The 17,990-nt window shown below is 45.2% G+C and overlaps 5 protein-coding genes across 5 annotated transcripts; 2 read left to right on the plus strand and 3 right to left on the minus strand.

Moving 5' to 3' along the window:
• Positions 1-18: 18 nt before the first annotated feature.
• Positions 19-1,435, plus strand: MYCFIDRAFT_172162 (uncharacterized protein; the record flags this gene model as incomplete). Its single annotated transcript, XM_007925500.1, has 5 exons — positions 19-62; positions 106-226; positions 272-331; positions 366-1,353; positions 1,407-1,435. 5 exons carry the CDS (start codon positions 19-21, stop codon positions 1,433-1,435), a joined length of 1,242 nt encoding a protein of 413 aa, XP_007923691.1.
• A 183-nt stretch (positions 1,436-1,618) lies between these two features.
• Positions 1,619-2,641, minus strand: MYCFIDRAFT_130975 (uncharacterized protein; the record flags this gene model as incomplete). Its single annotated transcript, XM_007925501.1, has 4 exons — positions 1,619-1,773; positions 1,835-2,288; positions 2,338-2,404; positions 2,460-2,641. 4 exons carry the CDS (start codon positions 2,639-2,641, stop codon positions 1,619-1,621), a joined length of 858 nt encoding a protein of 285 aa, XP_007923692.1.
• A 360-nt stretch (positions 2,642-3,001) lies between these two features.
• On the minus strand, positions 3,002-4,776 carry MYCFIDRAFT_89120 (uncharacterized protein). The gene is made up of 4 exons (XM_007925502.1): positions 4,110-4,776; positions 3,591-4,054; positions 3,184-3,532; positions 3,002-3,136 (listed from the first exon to the last, which is right to left on the minus strand). The coding sequence occupies exons 1-4, from the start codon at positions 4,760-4,762 to the stop codon at positions 3,028-3,030; spliced, it is 1,575 nt and encodes a 524-aa protein (XP_007923693.1). The 5' UTR covers positions 4,763-4,776; the 3' UTR covers positions 3,002-3,027.
• Positions 4,777-15,940: 11,164 nt separating this feature from the next.
• MYCFIDRAFT_194479 (uncharacterized protein) lies at positions 15,941-16,975 on the minus strand (the record flags this gene model as incomplete). The annotated part of the gene is made up of 1 exon (XM_007925503.1): positions 15,941-16,975. One exon carries the CDS (start codon positions 16,973-16,975, stop codon positions 15,941-15,943), a length of 1,035 nt encoding a protein of 344 aa, XP_007923694.1.
• Positions 16,976-17,007: 32 nt separating this feature from the next.
• On the plus strand, positions 17,008-17,601 carry MYCFIDRAFT_172166 (uncharacterized protein; the record flags this gene model as incomplete). The annotated part of the gene is made up of 7 exons (XM_007925504.1): positions 17,008-17,016; positions 17,043-17,248; positions 17,287-17,346; positions 17,386-17,406; positions 17,429-17,466; positions 17,501-17,530; positions 17,579-17,601. 7 exons carry the CDS (start codon positions 17,008-17,010, stop codon positions 17,599-17,601), a joined length of 387 nt encoding a protein of 128 aa, XP_007923695.1.
• Positions 17,602-17,990: the final 389 nt, after the last annotated feature.

Consider the following 17,990-nt stretch of genomic DNA (forward strand, 5'->3'; position numbering starts at 1 on the left):
TACTTCTCGCCACGATGAATGATACATCTGCTTCGCGATGACCCATTTACTGGAGCCGAAATGTATTCCGCGGAACAAGAGGAGATGTCGCCAATTGGACGTGAGCTCGCAGGAGTCATGTCCCACACAGGCACGAGAAGATTTTGTTTGCTTCAACGCTTGTGATACACATATTGTTGGCTCACCTACGACGCCGTCAGTCACGCTGCAGGCTGATGGAGCGCACGTTGCGACAAGGTAGTGCAAATATCCTCCACCATGCCTACTGTAGGCGGTACAATTCTTCTGCTTACCGCCTCTTCGGCAGATCATCTCGACATCTCAGCATCCTGTCCTCTGTTATATTCCTCTCCTGCTGACACTAGATCATTTGGGCAAGTCGTCGTTCAGGCAAGATGTGGCCCATCGCTCCAACAGTCTCATCCGCTTACCCACTTTTGAGAGAACGATATCAAACACGAGATGCTCTGGATGTCCAGAGAGCAGTGCTCACAGTGCAGCCACGAGGACTCCTGAATCTCCTACCACAATTCTACCACGAGCACGAGCGTCTTCAGTGCGACACCGAAGTCCTCATTGACCGCTTCGTCGCCAACTGTCCAGAGCTCTACCCTCGAACAAGATACAACCCGCTCAGGGAAGAAGAGCTTCGAGATGTCTACTATCTTGTTCTCCACGATCTTTCACGCACCTCGACTGGCGACGTCGACGTCTACATCGCAGATGGACTACTCAGGCGCTTGGAAATCTACATGCGACACGACGCAAGCGGTGCCAGAGGACTAGGTGCCGCGTTCTCGTATCGCAGGAGCCAGCATCTGTTCCGTTCCATAGCAGAAGTCTCTCATGTCAACAGAAGTGCTAGATTGGGACGTATCCTGAGCACATTCTTCATTCAGCATGCGACGACTATTGTGGCTACGGAGAGCTCCGCCACCATCGGCCAGTGGTGCTATGCCATTATGCGTGCGGTGATGAGAGAGACAGAGCGAGACGAGTGTCTGAGGAGAGTCTACCGTATCAGACCGGATCTCCCGCAGCGCTTGATCCAGCACGGATACAAAGGTCGGATCGTTGCAGAACGAATGCAACTTGCAGCCGAGGGTCTGTCAGTCGTCGGCGGTGGAGGCGATCTGCTCGGTATCGATCGAGGTACAGGATTAGGAGGCTTTGGTGGTCTGGGCGGGCTTGGCGCACTCGGAGGGCTCGGAGGATTGGGCGGGTTAGGTGCAAGGAGCAGATCCTGCGATCGTCGACTTCTTCTTGGAGGTGTGGATGACCTATCTGGCCTTGGAGGCGCTGGCTTGGATCTACCTGGGGATGATTTGCTACTTGCCGACGGAGCACGAGGACGTGGGATGTTGCAACTCGAGCTAGGACCTCGCTATGCACAGCGCTTCGATCAGCTGGAAGCGCCATTGCTTGGTATGGGTGATGGCCTTGATAAAGTGCTTGGCTGGGGCGACGACATCGATCTCGGCGGAGCGAGCGACATATTCGCGATCTAGTAGTCAGTCCTGGGAAACATCTGTCCTGGGACATTGCGACCTGGAAATTTTTGGGTGTATAATCAATATATGGCATAAGACGCTCAATTGTCGTAGTCCGTGCTGTCTGGTCAAGTTAGCCAGCATTCACGCGCAAATCCAGCGAACTTACAGCTGAAACCCTTATACTTGGAGTACAATCTTTCATACTGCTTAATCTTATCCTCGACGATTTGGTGTGCATCTGAACCAATGACTGTGCGGAGAGGAGGATCCTCCATTTTGGCTGTGAGTGGAGGAGTTGTTAGCAATAATTCCGCTTATCTCTCTCTCGAAAGTTCTCTTACCGAGTTCCCACATTGCCCTGGCACCCTTAGCAGGATCACCCTTCTGAGTTCCATTGGCTTTCTCCATAGCCTTCTCAGCATCAATATGATCGTATGCAGCCTCCTTTTCTTCCCCAAAGACCATGCTCCGACCTGCCCAATCCGTCCGAAACCCACCTGGCTCGATACAGGTCAATTTGATGTTCCACTCCGGCTTCATCTCTTGGCTTATTGACTCTGTGAGGCCTTCCACAGCCCACTTCGAAGCACAATATATCGAGGTCGTCGGGAAAGCAACCTGACCGCCGATAGACGTGACCTGCTGAATCTTTCCTCCCACGGGCTTGTTGACCTCTCGCATGATCTTGAGAGCTTTTCTGGTCACATACATCAGACCGAAGAAGTTGACTTCCATTTGTGTGCGTGCCTGCTTTTCTGAACATGATTCGAATTCACCGCAGAGGCCGTAGCCAGCCTTGGGGATGTCAGTACAGCCCTTCCTCATCGATTGTAAAAGGACTTACATTGTTTACGACCACATCGACGCGCCCAAACTGCTTGAGAGTTGCATCGAATGCCTTGTCGACAGCACTAGCTCTACCTGTCAGCATTCTCCCCATTCCAGATGTCAGTATTGCCAGCTGACCTCTGGTCGGTAACGTCAAGATCGATTGCGAGAAAGTTATCTTTCGTTGTACCATCGAACTTGAGCTTCGAAGAGTTTCTCGCCGTAGCAACGACTTTGTCACCCTCTGCTAAACACTTTTTCACAAGCTCATTTCCAAGTCCAGTGCTGGTTCCAGTGATCAGAAATACTTGTGGAGCCATTGCTAATAGCCTGTGAGGATGAGAGATTGAGAGGAGGAACTTCAATACAAAGAAAGCTGCGTCAACACTTGGACACAATTTCAGAAAGTCTTGACGTCAAAATGCTAATGCAATGCGAAGCGAGTGGGTCGGTCTACCGTCTCCGAAATCAGTGCCAGCTCCTGTAGCCTTTATTAGCCTTCACAAGGACCACTGTAGCTTGATAACATTGGTCTGCGCGAGAGCAAGCTTTGGCTTACTTGCAGACACGCATGCGGGATCGTCATGGCGCATGGCTCGCGGACTTGTCCCCGCACAGCTTTGTATTTTGCCCACATCGGATGCAGCAATGGGAGCACTGTGAGAAGAGCGTGCAAGACTTCATTCTTTAATTCCTCGTATTTTTCTTATGTATAAGACGCGCTGTCTGTCTGAAAGCTCTGCTTGAGAATCCCAGGCTTTCTGTCGCTCAAGTCCAAGATCGCCTGACCAAACAGTCCATTCGCCCACGAGAACCTGCTCAAGGTTAGTACAGTCGCCGAACACTTGCAATGTTTACTCACCATTGTCTCGTCCAATCGCTGACATTAAAGGTGTTGATACTCTCATGGATCAGTCCAAGTCCATCTGTGCTGCTTACGATCTCACGTAGCTGTTCAGTGATCTCAGCATCGTCGCTCGTAGTGAGGATGCGAACAATTGCTGCCATTGGCCAAGCGTAGCCCAAGCCTGCATGAGGTCCACCGATAGCATTGATCACAGGGCCACGCATAAAGTATGGATTTGCAGCGCTGAGAATGAGTTTTCGCGTGTTTTGGTACACCTTGTCATCGACGTCGAGGTAACCTATGAATGGTGCAGAAAGTAGCGATGGGATATTGGCGTCGTCCATGATGTTCTGGCCGAAATAGCCTGTCGAATGAGTCAGTGTCTCTCGATCACAAGCGTTGTCAGATAGGCGTTCAATTACCATCGACCTCAAAAGCATAGATCTTGCCGAATGCTGGAGTATCGACTATGCCCCATTGCTCAATAGCCTTCCGTATGCCAGACGCCCGGTCAGTCATCCTCTTTGATAGATCAGTCTGACCAATCTTGGACGCAATCGGAGCTGTGCCCTCCAGGAATCTCGCAAACATCATGTTGGCCGGGATGAAGCCCTGATAGATGGTTGCGTCGTCAGACGGTCGGAAAAAGGACCTGACTAGACCAGTGACGTTATTGAATGGGTTGCCACGGCCAAGATTGGCTTGCGTCTCCGTAGCGGTATCGGTCGTTCTCTTCCACGTGTACGTCAAATTCTGCACGAAGCCATTTGGCTCGTATGTCGACACCGACATGTGGTCGGCCACTTGCAGAACGCTTTCCACAGCCTTGACCCAGTTATACTTTCCGAAGAACTCGGCGTCTTGGGTAGCATTGTAATAGTCGTAGCTGGAGAACTCGAATCAGAACTGTTTCAATTGGGAGCACTTCCGGCAAAACTTACGAAACCTCCAAGAAAGCTGCCAGTGAGTCAAGCTCATACTTGCACTCGAAGACTGACTGATTGCTGAAAGGTGGAGTCACAACATCTGCAGCCCCGTAGCTATTATAACTGGGAGTAAGGCCTGATTCTGCGGGCGGCTGAAAGCTGTTGCAATACGGATCGGTGAGGAGGTAACGAGCCTGGAGATTGATGACACCACGGTACAGGGAGGCCAGAGAGTCTGGAGAATCCGATGCCTCGAGCAAGGGCAAATACGATTGAACCTGATTCGCGCTATCGCGAAGCCACATGGCATTGATGTCGCCAGTGATCAGGAAGGTCAGCTCCTCTCCCGCAGTGGCATTCTTCGCATAGCCCTTCCATTTGACTGCCGTGTCCAAAGTGTTTGGGAAGGTGTTCTCAAACAGTCTTTTCAAGTCCGGATCCGCAATCTCTTTCTTGATGCGATCTATAGTGCTTTCGACGATCGAGGAATTGAATGTTCGACAGCGTGTAGCGGGGCGTTGATATGACAAGTTGAATCTCCCTTCGGAGTATGGGCCATGATGTTCGGTTGCGTAGGCGATGTAGTCGGGACAGGTAAGATTCTCTGCAGCGAAGACCACGCCGGAGAGGCAGGCCAAGACTGGCACGAGACAGCGTCCTCTCAACATGCCGGAGGTGCGTCGAGGCGTATGAGAGGTCGCGTGCAGCGAGGAACAGCTGCTGCGGAGACGGACGTTCGTCTTGTACTGCCGGCTATTGTTTGGTGATCGGCAGCGTCATGCATTGCATGTAACATATGGAGCACCGTCACCACCGCAGTGGAGATTTCCCTGGTCAGATGCATGCCACCCAGAGGATGCTTTTGAGCTCACAGCATGGGCATCCTGGGCCGCCGCTTGCATTCTAGAATAGGCACCGCGCCTGCCATTGCTGCGTGCTCCGGCTGACTGCTAAGTTACCTGCGATCTGCCGCTGCTCACCGAAATGTGCGAGCGGCACCGCGAACGTCGAGCACCACGTGCGACGAAACCCCAGCCCGTTCTGTTCTGTTCCTGACGATGACGCGGGGTAGCTGGGGTATGCAGTAGCTGAGGTCAGTGAGGTGTTGTTGTGGTTACATCGCCGGGATCGCCCTTGACCTGATCCAAGCACAGCCGGGGCATGTGGAGAAGTCGTCCGGCTTTTATAAAATTCAAACCCGCCAGGATAAACCTCAAGCTCCGGCTTACTAAGAACACCACTTCAGCGATTAATCTCGGTGCGATTGCTAACAATAATATCGCATTGCAAGTGTTACACGTATAGGTAGAATTCGTACGTTTCCCTAGGTTAGTAATTAATAGAAATTATAAGATTTTACGGTATAGAAGCTTGTTTTATAGTAGAATCTAGCTAGCACCTCTTCGATCTATTGCTATAGCAAATGCCTAGCGTACCTATACTTCCTTAGTAGCAGATGTAGGCTTATAACATTCTCGGGGTTATAGATAAAGCTATTATAGTTTACTAGACTATAGTTAAAGATTACCTACATTCCTAGTCTATAGAAGTTATTACTATTGCCGCTATAGAAGGTGTTACTATTGCCGCTATAGAAGGTGTTGCTATTGCCGCTATAGAAGGTAGTACTATTACTACTATAGGGCTATAGCTCTATCTATATTATTAATGCCGGCGGAGCGAATAAGCTTACTAGCGGTAGTATAGGGTACTATATTAGTGCTAGCGGAGCGGTTGAAGGTAGAGCGCTCTATAAAGGTATCGGCTGTTATTATTGTCTATAGTCTTCTATATTACAATACGTATTTCTAGGTCTATAGCAATAGATACTATAGACTCGGTTATTAGCTCTATAACCGTAACGACCGGCCTTACAACCTACCTTACAACTATACCGTTGCTTCTTAATAGTTGCTATCGCTAGTAGTAATAGTAGTAGCTCCTGCCTACTAGGCTTAGCTTGTCGTTGCCGCTTAACTAGATTAATATAGACTTAAGCCGGTATAGTGCCTAGTAGTAGTATTGCTCTATTAGTTAGATCAATCCGCTCGGCGCTAGTAGGTAAGCGGCCTGTGCTATTGTCTCCTTAACCTCGTTTGTAGCTAATATTCGTACGCTTCTTAGCTCTCTTCCGTAGCTTAATAGTGCGGTTGCTAGTATCCTTTTGCTTGCCGCTAGGTACAAGCTAGTAGTTATTAAAGTCGTCTACTATAAGCACTCGAAGCCCTTTACTCTTTAGCATCTCTCGGATTAGACAGCGACAAGGCATGCCTATAGTATAGCGGAAGCGTATAAAATACGGCTTCGGCTAGAATTTACTATCCTTCTTAGCCTTCTCGATTTCCGCCTTTATAAGGTCTACCTGTTCTTTAACCTTGTTAAGTGCGTGCCTTATAACAATACGGACTACTCGCTAGTAGAATCTGTCTATTATAAAGGCAACGAGTCTACTATTAGACTCGACAGTATAGCGCTCCTTCTAGCGGTCGATTTAGTAGTCCTAATATAGCTCTATTCGCTCTACGAAGGTAAGAATGTCCGCCTTCGAGGAGGTAAGCTATAACTTAATGCCTACGTGCGCCCCTTTAATAGGGGAGGTTGTCTCGTTGCTATAGTGCTTGTTGCGGTTAGTCTACGCCTTAACACACTTCTTACGATAAGGCTACTATTTATTCTCGAGATAATAGGCTATATTAAACTAGGCTTCGTCGGTAGTAGAGCGCTTCTTAATGTCCTTTAAGGCAGCGTTATAAGCAGTCTCCGACTAAGTGTTAACTGCTAAGAAGAAGAGAGCTATAAACTCCTTACCTGCCGGAGATAGGTTAAAGCGCTTAGTCTCGTAGTTCTTTATAACACTAAGAACGCGCTTACAATTGATAGTAACGGCCTTGTTTATATGCTAGCGACAATACTATATTAGAAGGTCCGGAAACATAGTCTTGTAGGCATTAATGAATGCCTAGTCTCGGTCGTATAGAATAATCTCTAGCTTATTAATCCGCTTCTTAATTAGTAGCTCTCGGAGGCAGGTAAGTGTTAGGGCTAAAGAGGCTATACGTAATTGGTATGTAACTAGGCCGAGTAAAGCTAGGGTCTCGATGCCTTAGGCAGGGCTTGGCGCTTAGCGTTAGGCTAACTCTCCTACCTTCCTCCCTCTCCTCCTAGATCCTTATCGAATACTAAACTAATTCACTACCACCCTATCTACCTACTAATATAACCCTTCTTATATAGTATTCGATCTACCCTTTAAGGGCAGCAGCTAGATAGTCCTTATTTCAAGCTTTTAGCGGTATAGCTACGAACAAGACTAATCTAACTATATTGCGCCCGAAGAACGGGACCTATACGTACTATTCTATCGAAACAACCGTACTAATTATCAAGTAAGGCCTTCTATACGGCCTACTATACTAAGTCAATCGTACTAGACTAATATCTACTAATTCCGCTATATCCGCATTTTAGGGGCTAACAATACATTATTAGTGTTACCCCCTACTACAATAGCCGGCTTATTACGAAACAACAACCGTGCTACTGCTAGTAGCGCTAGCAACGATAACGCTAGTAGCATAGTTCCCGCTAAAGTGCCTACTAAAGTACCTCCTACTAAAGAGCCTACCGGAGAGCCTATTAAAGAAGAACCTACAATTCTAGGTAATAATCTAGAATTACCTATTAACGACATTCTTAACAACATTGTTAATCGACGATATAGCTAGCTAGCCTTTAGCCCCTAACTAGTAGGGAGACTCTAAGAAGCTACCTAAAACAGGCTTACTGCCCTACGTTAAGAGCAACAGCTAAAGGATAACCTCCTCGAAATTCGTCGCCTTTAGGAGGCCCTAACAACTAACACTAAGCCGACCGCAGGGCCTTCCTTACTATTAGTCCTAGTCTAGAAGAAGGATGCTAAACTCAAGGACTGCACCGTGTTTAATAGCTCTAGTCGCAAGCAATACAATAATTATATACGTAATTGCGAGCTTAACTAGCGAAATGCACTAAGGGCTCTTCTAGACGACTATTCCTTAGTTGTTCACGCTATGTAGTACATTAATAGTGACCTAAAGCGCACCTAGGACGACTATTTCGATTCCCTTAATAATCAGACTGCTATTTAGTAGAAAACCTATAAGACTATTATACTAGACACTCTTAGAAACCCGATACTAAGACAATAGTATGCTTAGGACTAATACCTTCGAGCTAAACAAAAGACTAACTAGTCGGCTCGTTTATTTGAGGCCTATTTAAAGACCCTCGAGGATAATCTTCCGGCTAAGACTAATTCTATATAGATCTCGGAAATACGCCTAAAACTGAGATAGGAATTAGTCCTTAAATTGGACCGCCGCCGTGTGTTTAAACAAACTAATCTTATACGCATTTAATTTATAGTTGAAGTCGAGACTGCAGAGCGTATAGTATAGCTCTAACAACGGTTAGAATCTAAGATACGCCTAGCTACCTATCGTAGCCGCGGAGGAAATTAAGGTTCGTATTAGAACAACACTAGTGCTAATAATAGAGGTAGTAACAACAACGACCGTAGGAGAAGCCGTAGCCGACGGCTATATAGAGGAGGCCGTAATAGGGGCCGTAGAAGGGGCTCGTATCCCTATAGTACTAATCGCTCGGCTAATAATAGCGGTAATAGCTATAGCAATCCCCTAACCGGACTAAAGTGCTTCAATTGTAATAGCACTAGCTATCTACTAGGCTAATGCGACAAACCTAAGGACTAGGCCCGAATCGACCGCGCTGCCGCTAAGCACCGAAAGCACCTTTTAGCAGCTAACGCTACCCCTATAGGCTAACCTTCTTATTAGTCGAAAAAAGAATAAGCGCCGCACTAACTGTTAGCCTTGTACGGCGTAAGACTATCGACATTATGCTAGCTATTACACGTACCTGTCTCGTATCGGACACGCATAGGACTAACTATAAGACTAAGGTTACGCTAGATCTAGGAAATTCAGTTAGTGCCCTTATTAGCTATCGCCTAGCTAAGTAATTAGACCTTCGACAACTGCCTAGGACTAACCTACCAACCCTTACTTAGTTTAATAATGCTCGGCACTTAACCTACGGAGCCTACTATGTCTATATAGCCCTAAGAGACGACCTCGGCAATAAGCGCCTGCTAAACTTTACTGCCTATATAGTAGATATAGACAGCCTCCTATCTAACATTATTATTAGTAACCCTGTTCTTAAGTACTATGCTATAGTTATAGACTTAGGCAGTTAACAATAGCGATTTAGAATCGCTAGGAAAGAGGACATTAAACATATTAATATTAGCGAGTGCCCTAATAATATTAGGGTCCTATTTATTAGCAACCTAACCCTAGCCGATCCGACGGCCGACCTGCTCGGTAGTAATAACGATAAACTAGTGCCCCCTAATAGCATAGATCCTAAACAACTTAAGCGTATACTAGAACCTATTCGAGAGACCTATATTAATGTATTCAAACACTACCTAGTATCGATATTGCCTATATTTAAAGAGACGGATTATAAGATTGATATTATAGAGGGCAAGGAGGTTCCTTTTAGACTACTCTACAACCTTAGTAAGCGCGAGCTTGCTGTATTGCGTAAGTACCTAGAAGAAAACCTAGCTAATAGTCGTATTCGGTATAGTAACAGCCCTACTAGTATACCTATCCTATTCGTACTAAAGAAGGATAGTAGCCTACGCCTATATGTCGACTATCGTAGGCTTAATACTGTTACTATTAAAGACCGCTGTCTACTTCCGCTTATTAATAAGACCCTCGACCGCCTTTCTAGTACCTACTACTATACTATACTAGACATTAAGGATGTATACTATCGCATTTGTATTCGTAAGGGCGATAAATAGAAGACAGCCTTTCGCACTCGCTATAGCTATTTCGAGTACTTAGTTATGCTATTTAGGCTAGCTAATACCCCTGCTACATTCTAGTCCTATATCAATCGGGCCCTATTAGGCCTATTGGATTACCTCTATATAGTTTACCTAGATAACATCCTAGTTTATATACACTCTCCTAATATTGCGGAACACTAGGCTATAGTCCGTAAGGTACTCGATCGCCTAAGGGCCTATAGCTTATATTATAAGCCTTCTAAATGCACCTTTACTGCTAAGGAGGTAGCCTTCCTTAGTTTTATCGTATTAACTAAGAGTATTAAGGCTAACCCTAATCGGATTAAAACTATTACTAAATAGCCTGTTCCTACGTTAATTAAGGAGCTACAGTCGTTCCTCGGTTTTGCTAACTTCTATCGCCGATTTATTAAGGGCTATTCGAGACATGTAATGCTACTAACTAAGCTTACTAAAACCAAGGCTAACCCGACTAGAGAGTTCAAATAGACTAATAGAGCACAAGCCGCTTTCGACGGTTTAAAGCGGCGCTTTACTAAAGTCCCCTTATTACACTATTTCGTACTAAGCAAATAGATCCGTATTAAGACTAACGCTTTACAGTTTGCTATATTAGCTATTATGTTACAATAGGCTAATAACAATTACTAGCACCCGATTGCCTTCTTCTCGAGGAAGATAATTAACGCTAAGCGTCGCTATAAGACCTACGAGTAAGAGCTCCTAGCTATTGTCGAGGCCTTTAAGCACTAGAGATACTATCTCGATAGTGCATAGCACACTATTTAGGTCTATACGGACTATAACAACCTCCGTAGAATCACGAAGGTTACTAGGGTTATAGGTCGATAGGCTAGATAGGCCGTCTACCTCGCTAGGTTCGATTTTAATATATTATACCGGCTAGGCGTAAGTAACCCTACCGATAGCCTATCGAGGCGACCTAATTACGATAGCGAAACCTAACACATTAATTCTTTGTTTCTAACCCTATAGTACAAGATCGCTATAGCCCGTGTTGTTAATAAGCAAGCGTAGGATAAGCGGCTTACCGGACTCCGCGACGGCTTAAAGCATATTAATGCTCTTGCTATATTAATAGTGCGTATTAAGGCAAGGGCCGAGGACACAGATAGGAGAAGTTATAATAACTCCCTAGTCGACATCGCAATATATAGTAATAGCGATAGCACTAATGCAGTTAATCCGGCTGCTAGTACTATTAGATGTATATAATACGTACCTCGTTTAATAGCAAGGGTGCTATTAAATAACCTTGCAAATAGGGATAGTTAATCGTTTATAGATAAGCTGTTACGGGCTTAGCAGAGGGACGCCTTTGCTGCTAAACGTATAGACAAGCTTATAAGTAGGCGAAAGACTCGATCTAGTAAGAGTAACAATTAGTCGATCGATAACAAAGGTTATTTAAAGTTCAAGGGCAGATACTATGTCCCCGCTAAACATTCGATCCGACAAGAGCTTCTTAAGCGACACTATAATAGTAAGCTTGCCGGTTACTATAGTACAGAGAGGTCGTACGAGCTACTATCGCGCACATACTACTAGCTAAATAGTAAGCGGGACATAAAGGAATACGTTAATACGTGTGCCGTATGTTAACGTATTAAGGCACTAAAACATTAGCCTTTTAGCGAGTTGTCCTTATTACCAATCCCTTACAAGCTATTTATAGAGCTTATAATAGACTTTATTATAGGCCTTCTACCTGCTAAACGTAGGGGTAGTAAGGACATCTTCGATGCTATCTTTGTTATAGTAGATCGGTTTACTAAAGGCGCTCGATATATACCGGCACGGAAGGATTAGACTGCTATTAATATAGTAGAGGCTCTATAGAGCAACATCTTCTATACCTATTAGGGGACCCCTAAGGGGATAGTCTCTAACCGGGGCACGACATTTATATCCTATTATTAGAGCGAGATATGCCTATAGCTAAGACTAAAGCATCGGCTATTAATAGCCTTCTATCTACAGACTAACGGTCAAACAGAGAGGTAGAATGCTACCCTATAGCAGTACCTGCGTAGTTACATTAACGAGAACCCTAACGACTAGGTCAACCTCCTATAGCCTACAGAATTCGTATATAACAACAGTGTACACTTATCTACCAAGGTTTCGCTATACATAGCTATAATAGGTTAGAACGCTGCTATACTACAAGACCCCCTGCCGCTCGAGGCCGAGCGTAAGGAAAGGGAAGCGCGTTAAGTACCCGAAACACTAGCGGCTATTAAGAGGGTTCAAAAGATGCGAGAGATTTACGCTAAGTTAGCTAACAAACTAGTAAAGGCCTAGGCATATTAGAAGGCCTACTATAACAAACACTATACGCTAATAACTTTTAAGCAAGGCGATATAGTTATGCTAAGTACTAAGAACCTCCGTATCCGTAAACACCTATTACCTAACGGCAAAACAAGGCCTAAGCTCGCACTAAGATACATTAGTCTATTCCGCATTCGAGAAGTTAAGGGCTCCTCCGTATAGGCCTATTAGTTATAGCTTCCTCCTTATTATACTATCTATAATACCTTCTATGTATCCCTCCTTAAGCTATATTACCTACGCGAGGGGGATGAAGCCCCTACTAAACACGAAGACATACTAGCGGATAGTAAAGAGCTATAGTCTATAGAACGTATCCTAAAGTACCGGACTAGGCAAGGCAAGAAGGAGTACCTACTAAGATAGCAAGGCTATTTACTAGAATGGGACTTATAGGAAGCTAAAGACTCCTTTAAGGACATAACCGAGTTGTTAGATAAGTATTAGACTAGCGTAAAGAACAAGAAGAAGGCCAAAAGCTTATAATGTTACTACTAAGGCCTAGGATTAATGCTACCCCCGGGGTGCTATTAGCTAACTAATTAGAAGCAAGCAATTGTTAGTAACAAAGGACAATAAGACTACACTACTATAGTAAACGCGCACCGAGTGTTAATAAGCGCGCTACGACGCGTTAACTAATTGCCTACTCTTTTAAGGATTCTACCTCTTTACTAACGCGCCCTATAGGTCCCCCTCTTATTCCCTCGTTCCGTCGAGGCCTCGAGGCCTAGGCAATCGGCGCGGCCGGCGTAGCCGGCGCGGCTATATTAGTAATAGTATTACGGGTATATTGCTGTTTAAGAAAGGAAGGATACCGCTATGTTAGTAACGGTATTGCCGAGTTGTTATTAGTTAAAGGAGGTAAAGTTAGCGCTAAGACGACTAGCGCTACTATTGTTAACATTACTTGCTATTATCGCTACGCCTATAGATACAACCTTACCTATACTACGAGCCTAAGGCACCTTTAATTAAAACTTTAATTAAAGCTTTAAGCCTGTTAAAGGTTTAATTAAAACTTTGAGGCTAAGTTAAAACTTTAACTAAGTTAAAAGATTGAGCGACTAATAGACTAACTAAGGGCAAAACTATAGAGCTAAGCTAGCCGGGGTCGATCTTGCGGACAATAGGTTACTCCTTAATCTTTCCGACTCTTTAAGCGAGGCGAACCTCTACTACTGCACTTATAATAGCCTTTACCTATAGAAACTAGAAGAACTGAGTTTTTTAAAAAGATATGATTAGTTAACACTTAAAGGCTGCCAAACCTAACCAATTTAGGCTAGTAAAACTACGATAGTAAATAATAGCCCTCGTAATAATAAGAACAACCCTCGGAAGCGGACAAACCCTCGGAGCGGACATTTCTAGGTCTGTTAGAGTAGACGTAAAGAACTCGTACGACATTACTTAGAACGGAGGCAGTGCTACAATACCTCGTACGTCTACCTATTGCAGTAGGGAAGACGCGCTCGTATTATAATTAGTCGATAGTCCTTAATTCTTATAGCTTTATATCCCTTCACTTTATTGTATATAAGGATAGCGCAGTTAGAGTTATATATTGTGTTGTTTGGAGGTAAGGTTTGATATAGTTATATAATTAGGTAGTTAAGTGTTTAATTTAGTGCGGCTAAGCAGCTTATTAGACTTGCTAAGTTAGCGGCAATAGAGGTCGGGATTAGAACATAGGCAGGCTACGAGGGCGCGGCCTTTAGAAGGGAAGCGTGTGTTAGGGCTAAAGAGGCTATACGTAATTGGCATATAACTAGGCCGAGTAAAGCTAGGGTCTCGATGCCTTAGGCAGGGCTTGGCGCTTGGCGTTAGGCTAACTCTCCTACCTTCCTCCCTCTCCTCCTAGATCCTTATCGAATACTAAACTAATTCACTACTACCCTATCTACCTGCTAACATAACCCTTCTTATAGTAAGGGCAATAATAAAGGCCGCTTCTCGCTAGTTTAGCATTATTATTATAGCTAATAGAGCCGTTAAATTAAATCTAGTAAGGAAGCTAAAGTTAAGCAGTAGTAGGCTATAATCTATTACGTTATAGGTGCAGTTAGCAAGCAAGACTTCTAGGTATGATCGATAGGCCTTAATTATTATTAGATAAGCGAAGAAGATCTATTATAGACGGCTATCTCGGACGCTCTTACGGACGAAGAAGCCTCGTTCTTCTAGCACCTAAAGTGCCTTCTTAATAGGTATCTTATTACCGAGCTTTATAGCTCTAACCTTAGACTAGTAGTTATAAATATCTCTTATTATTTAAGGCGATAGCGAGTCCTACCCTTCCGGTATAAAGCGCTTCTTATATAGGTTGCGATATACTCTTGCTAATAGTTCGGAAGAGTATAGAGTATAGAGATAAGCTAGCATCTTAGCGCTCCGCTCGCGACGTCTATACTATAGCAATCCGTAGGCGTTAGTTAGTCTATAGTTATACTCTAGTCGAGAGCTAACTCGTAAGAACTAGGTAACTTTAGGACCTTTAACACTATTCTCGTAATCGCTAGAGGCGCTAATTGTAAAGGTGTAAGTATAACTAGTAATCTTAGTGCCCTTCCGCTTACGCTTCTTGCTAGTTATATTAACTCGCTAGCCGCTAACGAAGGTTGCTATACCTACCTCGAGCCTCTTCTACTACTGTTTCGTAGCGCCTTTACTACAATAGTAGAAGACGCGCTAATGCTAGCGTAGGAGGTTTAATTTAGTGCCTTGTCGCTTAAACTCGTAACCCTCGATACGAGCAAAGTTATAGATCCAATTCTTAGCTTCTTCTCGAGTAGTAAACGACGGCGGTAGCAACGGCAACGGAATCTCTTCGAAGGACTCGCGAGTAACGCGAGGCGCGATACTGTCGTTGTCGCTATCTTCTTTACTAACCTCCTTACTATTCTCCTTACTATTCTAACTACCTTTAGCTTCCGCCGCCGCTTCTAGATTATTATTAATCTCTTGCTGCTCGGCTTTATTAATTTCCTACTAACTTAGAAGGCTAGGGCGTATTTCTACGGTATACTACGCGTTAACAACCTTACCGCCGCTTAGATGCTACTCTTCGTTCTTAAGGTCGATAATCGCTTCTATATCGCTTAGTAGAAACACGTAGTCGAGAAACTCCGACTCGTAGTTATCGAGAGCCGCCGTTGCTAGTATATCTACGACCTCTATCGCTGCTATAATAGCCTAGTAAGAGGAGAATTCGTAGGAGGAAGAGCGCGTAGGAAAACGCGTCGAGAAATACACTAAAATACTATGCTACGCTCGATCTAGCGCCCGGGCGCGATTTGCGCTCGAAACTATCGGAATACCCTTAGAAAATAATGTTTAGGACTAACTTTACGATATTAATACTACTAGAAACATTCTACATACTGGAAATCGCGATATACACCACATTTGCTAAGAAAATGCGATCAGAACAGTAAGAGACGGTTTTCCTTAGTAAGCCGGAGCTTGAGGTTTATCCTAGCGGGTTTGAATTTTATAAAAGCCGGAAGTCGTCCCGATTTCTTTCTCACCTCACCTTCTCCTCACTCCGAGCCATCTGTTAGGCGACTACCCAAGCGACGGTATATGCAACCATTCGAAGCCGCTAGTCATCCTTGAAGACCACGTTGCAATAGGGAAAAAGACGATGGCCACCGTAAACTGGAAAGGAGCCTGCGTCGCGTGCTTCGAAAGCGGTCGTTGTGCGCTCTTTCTCCATGATCTGGTGCTCCGCCATAGTCCGAGATGTGATTGGAGTCGGTGCTCTGGTATCTCGCCTGCTGGTAGCCCCATTGACCGTATAAGGACGAGACGGAGGGTATGCCTCCAACCAGATTTCGTTACAAAGCCGCTCTTTGATCCGATCGAATACATCCAAACGGAGCCCGTTATTGAGAGGCTCAAATTCAAGAACTCGTCGCTGTGACTGATCATCGCTCGCCTCGACCGCTTCTTTCAAATTGAAACCCAACTCTGCGGCCTCGAATTCCTCCCAGGTTTGTCCCTTCCAGAAAGCACGCTTGGCACGCTTTACGAATGTGCTAGCGACAGCATTTGCTATGCCTTCTGGACCACCGTACATATTTGCATCACCATCATAAGCCTCCCAGTCGTCCACGCCATCCTCAGCGTCGGCTGCTTGCTCCTCCTCGTCTTTGCGATTCTTCCAGCGGCGATTAGACCCGGACAGGTCCAGAAAAGATTTCGGTGGATTTGGCGTCGGCCATTGATAGATGATGAGTGTAGCGGCTGAGAATCTTGCTGTAAGTGATGGAAGCTGCTGCGACTTCGGCTGCCTTGGACGTGCCATTGTATGCGCTCTCGGTTTCTTGAACTCTTTCGCGGTTTTGGCCACGCCTGCGGGCGTTCCGCCGCTCGAGTGATTGTTCACTTGTGGATTAGTTGTGTGCCCAGCAGGTGGTTTAGAAGACGCCGAGCTGGTGGCCGATGCTCCGAGTGCTGTCAAGGCGTTGTTGGTTGTGCGGAAGACTTTGCGGCGTGGCAGATGCGTCAATGGCGACGAAAGATGGCCTGCTGAAGCAGCGGCATCTCTGACCTTCGGCGATGGCTTCTTCACTCGTTTACCGCGCCCAGTAGGTTGCTCTTCAGTGCTCACGGATAAAAGATGGGGATCTGACATGCTGAGGAACTTCTACACAGTTTGGCGGGAAGATGTTCGATGTGTGCGCCCCGAAAGTTGCAATGAGCGGAGCGGAAAGGGGCCTAGAGAAGCAATGGGCATGGCTCCTGCTCCGTTCGGAGTGATCAAGGAAGACATCGTTGGCGCCTTCTCTCGCTTTCACGTCGACCTGTATGCGGGAACTCAAACGTCCGCACTATGCGGTCGCTGGGAAGTATTGCCTGCTGACGTGGGTACGGGCTACGCAGAGGAAGAACAGGAGGATACGAAGATGTGATTGCGAAGTCGTTTTGAGGTCGAAGTGCACAAAGAAAACATGTGAGTGAGTTGAAAGGCAGTCTCGTTGCCACCGACTTCGTTGTGTTCTATCTGTGAGAGACAGCCATACATGCATTTCATATGACTGCCAGATTGATGATCTCAAAGAATGGGTTATCGATGGAATTGCAGAAGAATAGATCTGGATCTAGATAAGGTTTCGCTTCCATCGCGTGTTAATTTGTCGTGGTTGTCCCTAGAATTTAGTTGCCGCTGGCGTACCCACTTCTGAGCAAGGTTTGCCTTATAATGCGAATTACCGTATCTGAAAAGCACCCATTTTAGCAGCCAAAACAGGCAAACCGTAGATACCTCGGTTCTCTACCTTATATATTAATATAGTACTAGAGAGAACTATTATTTCTACTCTTCTCTTTATTTATCGACTCTTCTACGACTTCTACGGCTCTTATTAACGATATATCGATATCTACGCTTATTACGGTTAATATAGCTTATCTAATCCTATCCTTCTTTATAGTTAAACTGCGGTATTCGTTATTTAGTCTATCGACTATAGGCTCCTTAATATATAGAGATAGATTCGAGAAGATATAGCCCTTTATATCTAATTTCTAGAAAAAGAAGAATAAGGCGCCGCGTAATAAGGACGGGTTAATGTAGCGAATACTTTGCTATTATCGTTATCGGCGTAACGCGAGCCGTCGCTATAAAGAAAGAGACGGTATTTATAAAG

The sequence above is a fragment of the Pseudocercospora fijiensis genome (genome assembly GCF_000340215.1).
Source record: "Pseudocercospora fijiensis CIRAD86 unplaced genomic scaffold MYCFIscaffold_2, whole genome shotgun sequence".
In the NCBI taxonomy this organism is placed as follows: Eukaryota; Fungi; Ascomycota; class Dothideomycetes; order Mycosphaerellales; family Mycosphaerellaceae; genus Pseudocercospora; species Pseudocercospora fijiensis.

Coding starts and splice junctions, on each gene's coding strand:
- MYCFIDRAFT_89120 (XM_007925502.1), bottom strand. CDS start 4,762: ATGTTGAGAGGACGCTGTCTCGTGCCAGTCTTGGCCTGCCTCTCCGGC. Junction 4,055..4,109: donor GCAGCTTTCTTGGAGGTTTC/GTAAGTTTTGCC, acceptor CGAGTTCTCCAG/CTACGACTATTACAATGCTA. Junction 3,137..3,183: donor AGCGATTGGACGAGACAATG/GTGAGTAAACAT, acceptor AACCTTGAGCAG/GTTCTCGTGGGCGAATGGAC.